Source organism: Dufourea novaeangliae, unplaced genomic scaffold (genome assembly GCF_001272555.1).
Source record: "Dufourea novaeangliae isolate 0120121106 unplaced genomic scaffold, ASM127255v1 scaffold5, whole genome shotgun sequence".
Lineage (NCBI taxonomy): Eukaryota > Metazoa > Arthropoda > Insecta > Hymenoptera > Halictidae > Dufourea > Dufourea novaeangliae.
In genome coordinates, this window is record NW_015373883.1 from 517,245 (window position 1) to 535,938 (window position 18,694).

Here is an 18,694-nt window from a genome sequence, read left to right on the forward strand (position 1 = left end):
CTTCCTTAGTTATTGTGATAGATGCACTCTTTTTTTTACTGAACTTAATTTGCTTTGTTTTTTTACCGAACTTCTTCCTTTCCATTGCATCTCCTCGCCGTGTAATGAGATGAGTACCCTGGCATCTGCAGCGAGACGTTCGCTTGTAACGTTAGTACTGCGCACCGTCGGTAGGTGGCCGCGGCGACGCGACAATTCTCGCAGTCAAGGTTTGCGAACCGTGGCTTGATAAGACGAGCCGCGAGCATGGGTGGGTAGACTCATTAGAGTTCATCTTGCAGAAGTTGCATCACGCCTTCCGCCAAATTTGGCAAAGAATACCACAATCCATCATAAGGAGGTGCATTAATATGCGCAAACTGATTAAAAGAAGTAATAGACCGGAGAGGCAGTACTACCTATTATTGAACACAACGTACGTATACATGCACGCACGCACGCATCGGAGAGTGAGCTTGGAATCGAAAAATACTGTGGAAGTCGGAAATACCGACGGTGCGCAGTACTAACGTTACAAGCGGACGTCTCGCTGGCAGATGCCAGGGTACTCATCTCATTACACGGCGAGGAGATGCAATGGAAAGGAAGAAGTTCGGTAAAAAAAAGCAAATTAAGTTCAGTAAGAAAAAGAGTGCATCTATCACAATAACTAAGGAAGGGTAGAATGTACACAGCATCTGCACTCTCTCGTCGCTTCGCATTGTGCACTTTTTGTCATTGCGAAGAGATTGGCTAGGAATGTGTTTGCTAAATTTGTGAAATCTCTCCTTTCTTCTAAAATAAAGTGAAACTAAAAAAAAACAGACCATAACAGTTCAAGCGCTGCGAAATCGTTTTAAAGAGGAAACGTACCGCAAAAGAGTCATTCACCAATTTTTCAGACCATATCGCAAGTTTCTCTATCGAGGGCATAGGGTAAAAAAAATCTGATCAGCTCGGCCTTTGGCACAGGGGTTACGTGTACTTTTAACTTGAAAAAAACGTGGACACATGGAAGATTCCACGATTTTTGTTGAAATGGCATCGTGTTTTGTGAAAAATGGTAATTATGCAATATTTTACGTTATTTTTAAATGGACTGTATACGACGAAGGAAATTTTCAACAAATTGGCAACTGAAGGACTTTAAAGAGAAATCTCTCTGCTTTCCAAAATTCTTTTGGAATTTTCTATACGATCATGCGTTCGCAAGTTACAGGCGCTCAAAGTGGAACGTTCCTTTTCTCATGTGATGACGAATAACTCAGACAATAAAAACTGTACAACAAAATTAAAAAAAGAAAATTAAAGAAAAAAGTTTGCTCTCTAAAAGTGTTCCATTGGGATTACCAGAAAAACTTTTATTTGGCCCACGCATCCTCTCAAAGTTGACCAACATTTTTTAACATTCGCTTGCTGCGCTTCATCTTTAAAACGATGGAACATACTCCGTGAAAATAATTTTTGAATTCCCGATTCCCAAAAACCAGAAACTTCAGGCTACAAAATGGTCGTATACAATATTTTTTATAACTATTTTTCGAGGAGATATAGTCATTTGAAAATGACCCATATTTTCGGCAAATTTTAGTGGTCTCTTAATTTTGACGCTCAGTGTATATTTCTGTAGACATCACTTGATGATTTTTTACATTTTTTTTTAAATCGTACTAAGGCACACGTATAAAAAAAGATTAGCTCGGAAAAATTTAGTTGAATTTAGTCACATTTTATTTTACCGCCTACCGTTCTAAAGATATAACTTGGCCTAGTTGCGTGGGACACCCTGTATATTAAAATAGAAAGAAAGAATATCTGAAGAAATGCAATTTATTACGTCTTATATATCCTATAATACAGTAAAATATTCTAATCACTACTAGAACACAAATATTTACGGCACCTTTTGTCATAGTATTCCGATCCTCGCCTATTAAACGTCTGATTGCTTAATACACTCGCTTAGTGTACTCACGACACACCGTGTTTAAACGCATTTAATAAGCTTATAACAAACTAATACCAACGTTATAAATTCTATTAAACTGATTTGTATCGGGCGACTAAGAGCTGCCTTTGAAGCTTCGTTAAACCAACCGTCATTTCGTCCATTCATTGACCTAATATTACCTGAATTAAAACCTATAGATCGATTATTCATTTCAGGCGTTATTTTCCCGACTGTTCCAGGACGTGGGGCACACCGCGTGACCGCGGCACTCGCAGGAGATGGCGAAGGCAGGTTAATCGCCACACCCGTTCATAAAGAGAGTATAGCGTCGAGGAGCAAGGAGGACCTAGCACAGGAGGCGGCCCTCGTGCTTCAACAAGCGGGCAGCCTTCACTGCGTCGCCCACGACAACAGACGATTGCCCGGCCGATTCAGCACACTACCGGCGCGTCGCAACAAGAAGAGGCCGGAGCTGCCGCTCGATGTGAGACGCAGAAGCGAGGAGATCGGGGCTACGACGAGCGGAGACCTCGTCGAGAGCTCACCGAGGCTCAAGAAGAAAGCATTGCAGAGAAGTGTCAGCGATGCCAGCTCGAAGAAGCTAAGAGGCACTCTAGCGAGGTTCTTCTCCCCGAAGCTCGAGAGAAAGCGGAAGCCAGTCGGTCGTAGCGCTAGCGACGCGGGCACTACGACGCGATCGCATCGCAAGAGAAGCGGCAGCGAGAGCGAGGGTTCCCATCTGAGCACCAATCACGCGAAAAAGCAATTGTCGCCTATAATCGAGGCGTCGCCGCACGTCGATCAGCAGCCGTTTCACTTCGGTAAGGTGAACGAGAACACCAGTCGACCGGAAGTGAAGAAGTCGAAGCAGGAGGTGATCGATGCCGAAACGGAGGTGACAGAAGCAACAGGAACGAGAGAGAACCACGACGAGACGAAAGAGAGGATCGACAAGCCACCGATATCGCCCCGAAGGGAGAACAAGGCGACCGTGCGACGCATACCCATCGTGCTAGAGGACGATAACAAGATCAACGGGGAGGGGGAACAAAGGAAAGAGGAGAACGCGGCGCGGACCCCTTCACCGGTAAAGGACGCCGGGCTCGACGAAGTAGACAAGGTCGGTACAAGTAGCATGCTGCACAGCAGCCGATACGATCTCCAGCAACGCGACGAAGAGTCAACGATACACAAGATGATTCACCGATTATCCAACGACCGTTCGCCGCCGCCACAGCTGACCAGAACGATGGTCTCGCCCGGGCCAGGTTTCGGACACAACAACAACCGGCCGTTCTCGTACACAAGACCGAACGAATCCTGTAGCCCGCCGCCTCCGCAGACAAATGTGATTTACGCTCAGGTGCAGACCGATAAGAAGAAGACGCAGAGAAGTCACTCGGACAGTGACGAGGGACTCGGTCTCGAGAGAAAGGATTCCTCGCGGGAGAACAGCCCCGCGGAAAAAGAGTATCGCAGGACGGATTACTCGTACAACAGCGATCTACGACGAAACAACGAGATCAATACGTTGAAATCCCGGTACGAGGAGAACCGGAAGAACACCGGGACTCATTTCGCGAACCGCTACACCGCCGCGCAAGATTACCCGTCTAGAAATCCGGACGCGAAACGACGTCAGGATTTCGACGAGATCGATCGACGGCTATACGAGAAACCGGACAAGTACACATCGACGGTTTTCGTCGATACATCCGGCAGAGGCAGAGCGGACGGGACTGACGCCAGGCAACGGGAGAGCAACGAATTCCATCCGAGACAATCACAGTCCGGTATATCGAACAAGACGTCCGAGTTGAGCGCAAGACGCGATCTACTCGAGTCCAGGATCAAATCGAGGCTGCTGGCGGACGAGATGTTCGCCGCGAAGAACAGCGCGAACGTTCCGATCAAGAAGTCCGAGCACGAGATCATCGATAAGCCAATTGTACCGTCCCCCGTTACGCCGAATCGCGTCGCGTCCCCAAAACGGTACATGGACACGTACATAACGGAGACACGCACGAACAGCAACGGAGAGAAGTACATATTCGAGAAAGAGATACACGAGGATAACGGCAAGGTGTACGGTTACGAGAAGAAGATCAACAAAATCCCGACTGACGGTTACGTGGATCCGAAACCGAGGGACGGTTACACCATCGAGACCAGAACGGACAAATACGGGGATAAGTATATCGTCGAGACGCGAAAGCACGAAGGTTATACGGACGATTTCAAGCCTTACCACGGCGATCGAAGCAGGACCAGTCCGGAGCAACGGTTCCAGGGTATCAGGGGCACGAGCAGCCCGTACAAGGTGTCCAGTTTCCACCAGGACGAGCCCGCCGTCGTTACGCATCATTTCCGCGGCGAATCCAAAGAGAACAACGACGACATCCTCCCATCGCCTATTGTCGCGAACAAGTTCACCACCACCGAGAGAAAGTTCTCGAAGAGCGACGACTTCTTGGACCGCGATGCGAGACCGAGGGACGCTTACCTACCGAAGAAGAAGAACTTTGAGTCGAAACGCGGCATGAGCAAATCGACGCAACGACTGGACGAGATCGGTGAGAACGCGAGAGTTAGAGCGCTAAGGAGCGAGTACACGACCAGGTCACACGAGAATCTGACCAGCCACGCGGATTACGTGAACGCCAGAGATATGCGTCGACCGCTTCTAGAGCGTCCCGCGATAAACGACCGGAAAGAGAGATCACCGTTCACCAAACGCCATCTGGATAGTCTCAGAGAAGGTCCAAACGACGACTACGACACCGATATATCCCAACTGACCAACAGCCAATTGGAGTCGAAGTACTACAAAGAAACGCAGCGCACTACTCAACGATACACCAGCAGCAACCACCCGATTCACGACGATTACGACAGCTCACCGCCTAGAATACGCACCGATCGCGGTGGCTACAACTCGAGCCGTTACGATTCCGACACGACCGCCAGAGACTCGATTCGTTGCGAGACACGATACGACGAGAGCTCGCGTACTCTGAGAACGGATCATCGGAATTTAGACGAAGATCCAAAGAAGCCTCTGCGCAGATCGCGCAATCGACTAGATTACTTCGATGACTCGGACGCCAGAGAGAGTCCACGCGTGAAACCGTCGTCGGTTGGCCGATTGGAGCCGTTCGACGAAAGTCCCACCAGGCCGCCGAGGGCTTTCCACGAGGGCGGCAAGTCCAGGCACATCAGGCAGGAGACGCGCTCGCACACCGAACGCCGGCAACGGGAGACACGGCTGAGCGACTCGGACCGGAAGGATCGTCTCGCCGATTCCGGGATCGAGAACGATTACAGACGGGACTCCCAGGAGGTGGACAGACGGGAGCAGATCGAGTCCGAGGACGAGGGTTTCGTCACCAGGCAGTTCATCAAGAATGAACGTCGGCACACCGATCGGAACATGAACCTGACCGCGTCCGAGCAACGAAAGTACGACAAGTATTCGAACGACATCGCGAAGTCGCCGCCGGTAACCGCGAAACCGCCGTCCGGGGCTGATAAAAAGTACGAGAAGAAGGCGGCGAAGAAGAGCGGAACGATGAGCAAAGTGAAGCAGCTGTTCAGCAAGAAAGAGAAGAAGGCGAAGGAGGAGAAGAACAAGAAGAACGCGAGGAGCACTAGCAGCGGCGCGTTGACCGACGACGAGGTGACGATGAGGTACAGGGAGTACCGCGGCAATCATCTGAGGAGCGCGAAGAGCGCCAGGGATTTAGGCAGTGACATCAATCAGGTATGAGTTTTTCTCTTTGTTGTAACGAGTCTGAAATTCGCGAAACGATTCGTCATGAGTAAATTACGGATGATTATGCAGATTCAGAATTTTCTACGATACTATGTCGAAATCAAGATGGAACGGAACTATATTTTCTGGACTAGATCTAGAGTAGGCTTTTAGACCAAGACTAAGAAGGGATGTTATAGGGATGTTACTCAAGTGCAACGCGTTTATTTTTATGCTGTTTGGTGCAGAAGCAGTTTTTGTAGCTGCTGACATTCACATCTGGGGACGAAAACAGTCTCAAGCTCATGGGTGAAAAATACATTTTTCCTTAATATCTATCAAACTATTCGATTTAGAAAAGATACTACTTGACAGAAATTATCTTTTTTAATAATAAAAATAACAGCTTAAGTAGTTTTTCGTAATACTAAGAAATAAAAAAAATTTCTTTGACAAATTGGTATTTTGAAAAACTACTCGATTTTTATTAACTTTTTTCTAAGTCCAATAGTTTGCGAGATCTTAAAGAAAATGTATTTTTCACCCACGATTTTGAGGGCTGCTTTCACCTTTTAGATATGGATGTCAGCAAGTACAGAAAAATACCTGTCAAATATTTTTCGAAATACTATCTCTCTGTATCAAACAACGTAAAAATCGGTGTGTTATACTTGACTGATGTCCCCTGTATGCTAGGACTTGGTTCTGATACCTTAATAATAATTCTGATGCGATAAATGCATAAACATCCGCAGTTTAGTCATAAGTTATTCTTGCATGCTAGTTCTTTCGATAGATCGACAACTATAGTCAACTTCAGTCGACAGGTCTTACATGATCGTTGTACCTCGGTATCGGTTTTTGTTTGTATTGTCTCATCAAGCTATGACAACATTTTCATCTCTGTGACGATAATAGGAGTTCCAGGAAGATTCATTAGAGACAACGTAACAGTTTCTATACTTTGTTATGTTAACGTATTCAGTAACAACAGGTTACCTTAATCCAATATAGCGCTAAATTTACAATTACCAATGAGACCATCTCCGCGGAATCTGATGCAATCAAAGTTGGATTCACATATTTTATGTATCAAGAGATCTATCCGGCATTCTTGAAAGTCTACTCATTATACTGCTAATTTTTACCTAAATATCATATAACACAGGCTGAATGAAGAAGACGCATAGATGTTATAACTACATTGAGACATATTTATAAAAATATAGACATATATGGACTAAAGCGCAGAAACTTGAATCGAAAAAATTTGTTCACTGTATTAAAGGTTTTTTTTATATTCCAACTAGAATATGAATCCGATTTAACCATTAGACACTGATGGTTTAATCTAATATGTCCTAACCTAAATCTGGTAAACAGAATTTCATTTCTTCTGGTCAATTCTTGTTAGAGTGATATCTATATTTTTGCAACAACACTACTGCTGACTGATTTATATTCCAATTAGGGAAAGCTTAGGTAGGCTTTCTAACATGAGTCACCGGTAGATGATGTACACAAGATCCACTTATTTTGTTTCTTTTGGCAGGATATCTAGATTAGGAGTTTACGAAATAACTTGAAATTACACAATCTGGAGTTCGGACAGCTGCAAACAAGACAGATTCAGAATTAACATTACCAAAGTGAACATCGTTCGTTTCATTAATGAAGTATGCAAAATATTACTGTTATCGTGTATCTACATACAGGACGTTAATCCTCCACGAGAAACGGGACGCAGCAAGCATCTGATACATGGTGGCAAAACGTATTAAGCGGCAAATCCATAGACTCTCCATATAAACGACTTTCGGAAAAATCTGTTTACGACAAATGGTAGCCGGCAGAGCTATCTTTTCATTTTTTCATTTTGTAAAACGGAAATCACTATGTATCGGCTAAGATAGATAGCCCGTGACAGTCGTATAATCTGAAGCCTTATAAACTTCTTTTACAACCGCGATCCTCGGGCTTATCCGATCGTCGTGGATCACCGCGGACGGTTTCTTACGATCTTCAAAGACCACTTCCGCAATAACACGTGGAATGACTTCAGTGGTCAGGGCCGTATCTCTGGTGTAGCCTTTGATGTTAACGTCATCAGGTACACTTGAAGTGGATGTCTTTCCAAGTTATTCATTGCATATGGTTTGTCCGTGTCAGGACAGTGTATGATAAGTGTTGTTCTGGAGGGCTTGTACGACGATGTTTAGATTCCTCGTGATCGTTTGTACAATGAATGCCTAACGAGGATTCTAATGTCTCCTTTACTGTCATTATCTGCGTTGATCATTAAAAAAATTGGAATCGTACGTCAGAAATATGTACTACTATAGTACACAACCAATACTACCAGAACGATATTTCGAAACGTAAATCAACAGATTATTTATTTTACATTTATAAAACTTTTGATATTGGAGTTTGTTTATTAGAGAGCTAGATATGAACATGTTTTGTAATTATTTCAAATAACATACTTATTGATTATTATATATCCATTGAAACGTTTTTGATTTCACCTAATGTACGAAGATGGTAAAGACAGTGGTAGCCCCCTAAACAAAAACGCGACTTTACATTGAATCATACGAAAAGCGGTATGTCTCGAACTCAAGGCATCAAAAAAAGTAAATACTACATTTCCAGTAATAGTGCAGCAAATATTAAAAAGAAAAAAATACTCTTTCAAACTCGACTAGAACTCACAATAGATATTCACGAAGTGATATACGCCGTTTTTTCTGTCACTTTGCTCAATCGTTTGTGGGATCAACCTAAGAAATTTGTCGTACCTTGGTTGGTGCTACTTTTACACTTGAAGAGAGGAACCATCCAGTTTATCCGAAGCGTCCCTTTACTTATTCGATTTTAATTCGTAAACTACAAAAAAATATCGAAAAACAGGTTAGATAAATTTTATATCATTCTTAATTGCCTACATATTGACAGGGAAAAATTTTCAAAATAATAATTTCTTTGAAAATTATTGTAATGAAAATAATTTTTTTGAATATTTTTTCGTATCGATATCTAGACAACTAGAAATGATATAAAGTTTATCTAAACTTTTTTGCGATATCTTTTGCAGTTTACGAGTTACAAGCAAATAAGTGTAATGAGAGACACTTCGAATAGAAAGGGTGGTTTCTCTCTCAAAGTCTAAAAATAATACCAGCTAAGTGCAACAAAATTCTAGGATGGCCCCACAAACAATTAAGCAAAGTTATAGGAAAACCAACATGTATCAATTCGCGGATACCCCGTGTTAATCCGAACCAGACGACAAAACTAGTACTCGATCAAACATAAGAAAGTTTCGTCTTTCATGCGAACTCCCGCGAAAAATGCTTGTTGTGTCGCCGCGGTTTAATTCAACACGCTTTTCTCGTTGTAAAGGGAAATTTATGAACGTGGCGGAGATGCACCTAACTAGATACGTATCGTTCAATTAGGGAGTGATTCCGAGGTAAGCCCAAGCACGACTGCAAATCAACTTTTGTTCGCCGCATAAACGGATCTCGTCCCAGTGTTCATCGCTCCGGGAACCCCGGCTAGGCGTTGTTCCACGTAAACCTCGAGACCCTTAGAAACCGGAAGCATTCGATAATTGGGATCTCATACCGTTCCCCGAGTGCGCGCGGTTGCGTCACGCCTAACTGTACAACGGTCGGCGAAAAGTATACCTGCGCGCTGGTGGATGGTATACACCGCAGGATCGCGGCACCCGCCCACGCGGGATAAGTGTTTTTCGGAGTATTTATCACGGCTATGTGTGGAAACGAGGCGACTTGTTCGTTACAACCTTCCGCGAGCTTCCGCACGGCTCACTGGTACGCCAGCAGTGTGGTTTGGACGTGCAAATTCGGCTTCTGCTAGGGAAAAAGTGCCATAGGAAAAGAGCGTCCTACCACTTGGTTTCGAAAGTTTCTGAAATTTATGCCAAATTAACATTTATTTTAACATTTATTTCAGTACTTGTGTTACGTACGAAGACACTCTCGTGACGTCTTAACTCTATCCGGAGTTGGAATGCATCCGGCCAGATTACTAAGTTACTCACGGGGTGTTATGGCGTGGCCAGATTTTAGAAGAACAGGCATGTCCCCCACTACTTTTAGACTCGATTTTCGGGGTATAAAAAGGGATGCGTAGGTACAGCTCATCAGCGAGTCATACTCATACCAGAAGTCTAGTTAGGGAGATCGGGTATTAAAGTCCCATTCAAGCATTTTTAAAAGTAAGCTAAACTCTGTACAACAAACCCTCGCATTTCTCAGTGCATGATAACCGAAAATGTTAACATTTAACATTTTTGTACAATCTTTACTTACTTGAATATAGTTTATATACATTTATATATTTATAATTCAGTGTTGTTCATTTCAACTTTAGAATAATATGTAAATTCTCAGCTAGAAGCGAACCCAAAAAGGCACACTTTTACCGCTCAAAGTGTACCGAATTCTTAAAGTTACGAGGTCCATACTAACAATCCTAGTGGCTCTCTGAGATGAAATAGAGAGTCAGCTTCGTCCACGAAAATCTTTCTTAGTAGCTCCTTGTGATAAAATAGGCAGAGATTTATCGACATAATAAACTTAAAAACCATACTCGTCATTTCCTCGACTTTCGCTTAGCCCTGGCTCGTAACACTTGAATTAAATTTACCAAGTGGTAGAAGGCCCTTACTTTTACGCCACTTTTTTCCCTAACGGAAGCCCAGTTTGCTCGCAAGGGTACAGTGACGAGTAAATTCGGCTTCCGGGAGGGGAAGAAATGGCGTAGGGGAAGGGCCTTCTACCACGTGGTACCGGGAATTACTGAAATTTATGCCTAATTAACATAGGATTTAACATTTATTTTAGTAATTGGAATAATTTTACCAAGTGGTAGGTGCGACTATTTCCCCCAGCGGAAGTCGAATTTGCTTGTGAGGGTACACTTGCGAAAATGTCACTGTCGACGCGACATTTGGGGTGATGTTGATCTTTTGTTAGATAAGTGCATGTTTCAGCTAAATCATAGGCTCTTGTCTGCAAGTCACCGTGCATTGATGTTACTAAACACAGACAAACAAAGAATTAACGTAAAAATTTCACTTAAATTATGAAATAGGGGAATTCTTATTAATTTTGCACATTGTATAGGAAAGGTAAATTATATTCCATGTTATGTATGCGTTTAATAAGTGATGTTTGTTTTATTCGGGAATATTCATCAAAGGACCAAACGCCATATGATCTTCGAAACAAATTATTTACAAAGGTTGTAATAAAAAATAACTGTACGTTCCATCAAATGTACCGTAAGTTGGAGTAACTTTGTCCCAAAGTCAGGAAATGATTATTTTCGATCTTGCATACATATACAGGCTGGTCCGTTTAAGTAAGGCCATCTAAATATCTCATCAGGTTATCGCGATGCAAAAAATATTTGTGACGTAATGTGCATGGTGTCGATGTACCAATATCTAGCAGAAATATTTTTGTCCCAAGGTCATTTTTTTCGTAGTTGTCAAGGTCATCGATGTTTTTTGACACATAACTACCTTTTTTTTTTATTGCACCGTGTATCTGATCGAAAAATACATTTAGATATGTACAATAACATGCCTTTTAAATGACCTTGATAACTCCGAAAAAATGACCCTGGGAAAAAAATATTCTTGCAAGATATTGGTCCATTGACACCATGCACATTACGTAACAAATATTTTTTGCATCACGATAACCTGAAGAGATATTTAGGTGGCCTTACTTAAACGGGCCATCCTGTATATTAAAATACCTTTACACGTAAAAATCAATTTAATGTACCAATTTACAGAACTGCAAAATCGAAAATGATCATTTGGGACAAAATTACCCTGACTGCGACTTGTTACAAATATACGCAGGATCTAATATTCGATAATATTTTCACCGTATTCCATGAATATCGCGTCGAAGTAACTTAATTCCCTTCAATATTTAGCAATTGAATGTTCACGACGTGACAGAGATCGATTAGACTGATATTTTGTCAACTACCTGTTACGAGCAACGATGCATTCACGATGCAAGTGTACACTAGGCCTTAGGCCCCGGTAACGGAGCTCTCTCTGTGTCCGGGGCCTTCGTACGAAGAGTAATGATATGACGTTCAGACGATCATCGATGTAAAAGTCCGCTGCATTCTCTCGGAAAGTGTGTCTGACGTCCGAGATTTATCGGACGTAACATTTAACACATATGATAAATAATTCTCCGTTTATGACCGTACCGGGAACCGTCCGTCTTCACGATGGAAATTCGTCGCGCTTATTGGGCTGCTAGCCTCTTCCGTTAGGTTGAGGATGAAGGTTCATCAAGGTCGCAATTGCCTGACGCGTGTGCACGAAGTGAGTCGCTAGAAAATACCATCTAAAATCGATTTATACATGCTGATATCAGAAACGACGTGTTAAATAAATCGTCTGTCCTTAATGAAGAGGTACATTTTATGCATTCGAATGCATTATGAATGCTCCAGCACGTATAAAGGTGATACGTATAGGGGAGATAAGTAAACTGCAGGTGCAAGATCTAACCTTTTGTTGTCGTGTTCGGAATACACAATAGAATAGGCATTTTATTACAATTATCTGATTAAAATTGTGTGAGAATTTTCATTCGAATGGGTTTCTGTTGTGTGTGAAATGACATCACATTGTATTTTTAAATCATGGTATGAGCTAACGAAATACATTGTTCTGATGGGGAACCACTTTTTAGGATAATAAGATTTGACAGCATTTATGTGTCCAACGTTTAAGAACTTCTTATATTGAGTTTAATACCCAAAAATAGTATCATCTTTAAGTAATCATATTTTCTTTTTAATTCTGCATCCTTTCAAAATAAGGCAAAATTTCATTTAATTTAATTCATATGGGTGAAAACCTTTATTTACAATATGTGTTTTGAAACGTTCCGACACACTAATACAAGAAATCATTGAATGGAGTTTAGGTGGAGATATAACAGTAATAAGAATAAAAATAAAATAGATGTAAACAATACATTGGTACTTAACCTAACAATAACAATAACTATGCTACCCTATCGTAGAAAACACTATGTAATTCAGACCTAAATTTATTTATGGTGCGAAAATGTCAATCTTGTTGTTCTAATCATGGGATCCAATCGTTCCAAAATGGCTCTTAAATAGTACAGAACATGCAGTAGTGCGTTTCAGCGTCGATAAATAAAAACTTTAAATGCCAATCAAATTATTTCAGACTTTTAACGAAGGAAAAATTAACGATTGGACGCAAGATCGTTGCATACCAGCCGAGGTCAAAAATCCCCTGGACGGAAAACAGAGGCGTTTGCCCCACCCTACAAGAAAAAAATTGGATTTTGCCCCCCAGCTCCCTCCCTTTTGCGTAATACAGTGGAGTCTAGCTATCTTCCCATGGTCGGGGTTGTAGAGGAGTCAAATGACAATGAGTTCGGAACCCCCTCTATGCTAAGTTCTATCGTCATGGCCTCGACCTCAGCGTCTGCGCAAAAGCTAGGTCGTGGTGGTGCGCCGGCGTACGCAACGTGGTGAAAGAGCAAATTTGTGTGCTCGAAAGTACGTGTGAAGGGGAAACGCCTTGTAACAGGACCAACAGTTTCTATTAACAGAACGTATACATTTTCAACGATTTATGACTTTAAAAAGAAAATAACGTGTGTCTGGCTACGTGCAGCCTTTTTCAATGTGGCAGTCGATGTGTTGATATTTTTGCCGCCCCTGACTGATAACCTGGCTACGCCCATGCCAACGGTAACGCCGCGTGAAGGCGACTTGTAAACGTCCATTTGTATGGTCCCACGGTGGGTGGAGTGGACTGTCGTTGCGAAAGCACCTCTCGAGGAACAGGTGGTTGCTGTGGGCGCGAATTCGAGGTCTATTTGAATTTGTCTAATGGCTCGCCGTGGGCCGCGTGTGGCAATGAATAATCTTGTTCCACCGTGACCCGCCTACAATGAGCAAGCAACGGACGGCCAGTACCCACCTTGAGATTTTTATCGTGACCGCTTCACCCGGTCCGCGTAATGCGTTTTTCGTGTCCAGCGTTAATCTACAACGGACTCCGCTATTCCCATTATGTCTTTTATTATGCATTGTATCGATCCGGCCAGGGGGAGCCCCTGTAACCGCGGTTGCGTAAGAGTTAATAACCACGATAGTTAAAGGCACAGGGGAGATTTTATGGAACGATCGCGCGAACGCGTTTACCGCGGGGTTTCCTCCACGATAACGACTGCTACTCGTCGAGTGTCCGCGGATGACACCTCTCGAGAGTCGTTTATTTGGTAATGCGGGACGACTTTATGCAACCTTTGCTGGTAAATTGAATTCGGTTTTACAATTGAATAGACGCTGGAATTGTACAATCACGGGAGTACTTAAGAGGTCATGCTCAGTCAAGAAGCGGAAAAAAGAGTGTTCTTTGGGAATTTTTTTCTCACAAACTATAAGACCTTTTTCAAAAAATGTCCTTGTGTTTCAAAGATTGCAGTTTATAGATTATAAGGTAATTTTTTTATTTAAAAATATTTATTAGTAAAGAAATGGTGAGCGATCTCCCGGATGTCTCTTCACGAAAAGTGGTCTGCCGTGATCACTGTAACTTCGTAACGGTTCATCTGAAATTAAAAATTCAGTAAGATTTATTTAATGGAAGAACCAATCTTGTCCTTGAACGTGGGGTTTTTCGAAATAGTGATTAGGAACAAAATAGCGGACGTTTTCCTGAAAAAGTGCGATTTTCACCTAAAAAATCACTCGTTCAAGCTTTTCTGATTTGAAATAAGGCGCAAAAGGCTTCATGTAAATCGACACAGTAGTTTTCGAGAAATATTGATCACCGATTTGAAAAATGTAGTTTCGAGAAAAATGCGTTTAAAGTATCAAGACAAGCTTACACTTATATAAAATGTTCAGTTTCTAACGCTTGTAACTTTGTCATTTTTAATTGGATTACCTTGAAACTTGAACAGAATATTCTCGAGATGTTGTACTTAAAGAAAATGTAGAAAGTGAAAATTCGATTTTTTGAAAATTTCTGACTGAGCATGACCCCTTAACCATATAAAGAGGGACATTTATACAGCGACTAACAAAAAAATTCGTACACTCTTTAAAACAGAACAACGCTTTCAAAATTGGATCAAGTGACTTGAGTTTCTTTGTGATCTTAGAAGGATTAGTGTACTGAATGATGTGTTAATGATGTGTTAAGAAAATGTTGAAAAAGTTGCAATTGGTCGGAATCGCGAAGAAAATAGTAGAGGTAGCTTTTTGCGACTTTTTTATCTGAGATTGTAATGGAAATATAACAAATACATTGCTTAGATTTATATTAGTTATACGTATGCTGAAAATTTCATCGAAATCGGTTAACGTTGTTATGAGATACAAACGGTTAAAAATGTTGAAAATAGCAGTTTTTCGCGACTTTCGACCTACAACTATACTATATCTAAAGATCGGTCAAATGTCTCATGGACAAAGTTGAATGGTTCAATGGAGCTGACACGATGCCAAAAAATTAATCTTTCTTATGTCATTTTTTAGAGATATCAAGGTCACCATTTTTTTTAAATGGAACCATCCTTTTTTCCGTCACTTTGAATGACCATGAATAATTATAATCACTGAATTCCTAATCAAAGGGACTATCATTGTAGGTGTTTAAAAAAGAGTGATTCCATTTAAAACAAAATGAAGGTGACCTTGATATCTCTAAAAGAAATGACATGAAAACAAAAATTGTTTTGGTATCGTGTGAGCTCCACTGAACTATTCAACTTTATATCCTTAAGAAATTTGACGTATCTTTAAAAACAACAAAGATATTTCAGGTGCAAACGTTAGGTGACTCACCCTGTATAACTGACATAAATCTTCGACATGTGTTTATTAAATTTTCATTGCGGTCTCAGACAACAAATTTGTAAAAAATGACAATAACTATTTTCTTCGACGTTCTGAAAAGTTGCAAAAGTTTCAAAATTTTTTTAACACATCATTTCGCAAACTAATCCTTCTAACTTCACAAAGAAACTCCAGTCACATGGTACAATTTTGAAAGCGTTGTTCTGTTTTAAAGGGTGTACGAATACTCTTTTTAACCACTGTACCTTCCATGAGATACTAAACGGTAAAACAAGTCCGCCAGAATGTTTTGAATCGGACGCTGTGGGTATTCTTTGTTTTTCTAGAGTTATTTTTCACTTTCTCTCTCTCCGTGTGTATTCGAATTGGACAACTGACTGAGTTCAATTCCATGTGGAACCGCGCGTATAATAAACAAGCCTTAAGGATTTTAATTCTTCCGAGGGTCTATTAAAATGCAATTTAGTGTCTTGCAGGTGTGTTTTACACTAATGGTTCGTATACAGGAAGAAGAATCAATTATATCGATTGTTTTGCAGAAATTACTTTCGGAATTATTAATTTATTTATGTACTTTATACGAAGTGCTCGTGTCGGGTAGTACAACCGAACAGGAGATGATTCTACGAGGAAAAGTGAGTATAATAAAAAAAATAAAATTTTGTCGGGGAATGCTTCATTTTCGAGATAATCGAACTCGAAAATTTGTTGGTTACAGGGGCTATAGGGTATCACTTGGTTAATGCGTCTGTTCATTGCAGGCCGTTACTACTTCTTTCCGTATGAATCCACGGATTTTAGATGAATGTTCAAACTTCAAAGGAAAAGTAATTCGTTTTTTTTTACTTACAGTAGCGGACACAAAATTGCCACTTTTTTATTTGCTTTATTTTTATTATTGTTTAACATCAACTTAAAACTTTAATATGTGTTTAATATGTATACAGGGTGAGTCTCGCAATGTGTGACGACTTGACATAACTCGCAAGTTAGTTGTACGAATAACATTGTTTAAACAAATATTGCATGGTTTCCAGGGGGACATACACTGCTGTAATCTATTTTTTAATACTTTGCTTTTTTATCGAGATACGAGGGTCACCTTCAGTTTTTTAAATAGAATGCCCAATATTTTGTCCCGATTCGGGATAAAGCACCAAATTCTGAGTAAAAAAGTATTACACCAAAGAGGGCTTAAAATGAATAATTACTGAGATATTCTCAAATTAATAATCCTCTGTTGGGAAATATTTCATAATGCTCAGACAACCTGAGAACACAACTTCGTTTACGATGGCATGTTATATTTGTAAACACGTTCTTTATTACATGTTAGACATCATCAATATGATATGTAGCTGAGTTTACCAGCTGTTTAGTAGCTCAGTAACTTTCCCAGCAATCGTCACCACATCCTGTAAATAGTTGCGATTCGATTTCCCTCTTTTCCAGTCCGTAATCGTTCGCGTAACCGTTCCTCAAGGCGCACGCAAAAAACTGATCCGGCAGTCTTGACATTTAAGCAACATTTGCATTTTTGTAGGTTCCTCGGCGCCACACGTCGAGCCGAACGTCCGTATTGGCGGACTAATAAAATTACCCGGCATCGCGATACATATTAACCTTTCGGGCGGCCAGTCGACCGAGGAGATCCCTCGGCTCGATAGTTCAAAATACATCCGTCGTGTGACCCTGTTGCGTCGCTGAATCTCGAAAGAACGAGGCACAATACGGATGGAGTTCCGAAAAAATCCACAATCGAATTTTCATAAAATTCGGTGAAGCCATCCCAAATACTCCTAAATGAACACATGCAAAACGTTTTTTTGCAGAATCAAAAATTAACTGCGATAGCATTAAAATAATAAATATATTTTTATATGTTAAACAGACAACGTACTGTAGCACGTAGAAAGACCCACTTACCTTGCAGCTGAAGAGGTGACACAAATAATTTTGTCTAAAACTGACCCAAACCAATTGTTGTATGTCAAACCCACCCACACAATTCAAAACAGAACGCGCTTTAATGGGGTGCTGTTAATGAATAACCCTCAAAAACTACACTATATGATCGTACCTATTCGATCACACATGGGTTTACGTAACTCAGGGCGTTTTTTGCCTACATCTCAAATATAGAAGTAATTTAGTCACAAATCTTTTGATAAAATGGTACAGTCTTAACTGCCCGCTCTTCACCGCTCAGAAATCCTAGGTCTCTTTCGCTCGGACTGGGTTATCTTAGTTCAGTGTGGCCTTTGAGGGATAATTACCACATTATTTTCGCGTTATTTCAGTTAATTTTCAAAATTACCAAAAAACCTTTTAATATCTCTATTTCAAAGTACAGTAAAGTTACCTTAAATGCGTGAAACTTAGGATCGCATGCACACAGTAAGCGTGGATAGTCATCATTACAATCCCTTGTAAATTTCGAGCCGAACCTCAGCAGTTCGAACGCGAATGTCACTAACAACACAGTCACAATATATCGGTGAAAGAACACTAATGAAGCATACACTGGTCCAAAAGGGGGCCCCTAGTGGCGGCAATGACGCACAGAGGTCCAGAATCAAAATTCAGCAACTCAAATATTCGAAAAAAACTTACATCAACTTATTATTAACCATGGAAGATGTGTTCCATGGGTTATTGTTCATGTAAAAATAGAAACAGGACTCTAAAAATTCAAGCTTTCAATGAAAGTGTTGAGAACGGTGCTGGTGAATGATGACGTCAATTAATAGCATTCCTGAAATTGATAAAGATTCTTTCATTTGTTCACTTCTGCTTAAACAGAACTATAAGATTCGGAATTTATTGATCGTTTGAGCTAAATATGAGCTTAATTTAAAAACTTTTTTAAAATTGTTAAATTTCCATTCTGGACTACTGCGTGACGCGTGGAAAGTTAACGTAAAGTCCTCTCGCACAGTTAACGCGATTTTATTGTATTTTAAGCAATTTCACCAATTTTTATGCAAATCAGAGGCTGGACCATTTCAAAACTGCAGTCCGTAATAGGCCATCTGCCGGGGATATGTCTCGTGGAATTCGATCTCGACCATTTGTTCGTTTGCTCTCTCGGT

At 41.1% G+C, this 18,694-nt stretch overlaps 1 protein-coding gene across 1 annotated transcript in view; it reads left to right on the forward strand.

Annotated features, from left to right (window-relative positions):
* The window catches only part of LOC107190241, a 289,784-nt gene that overhangs the window by 63,608 nt on the left and 207,482 nt on the right, over positions 1-18,694 (forward strand). Inside the window, exon 3 of the mRNA XM_015579055.1 lies at positions 2,170-5,690. Within this exon, the coding sequence (XP_015434541.1) occupies positions 2,170-5,690 (3,521 nt within the window). The remainder of the gene's footprint in view (positions 1-2,169; positions 5,691-18,694) is intronic.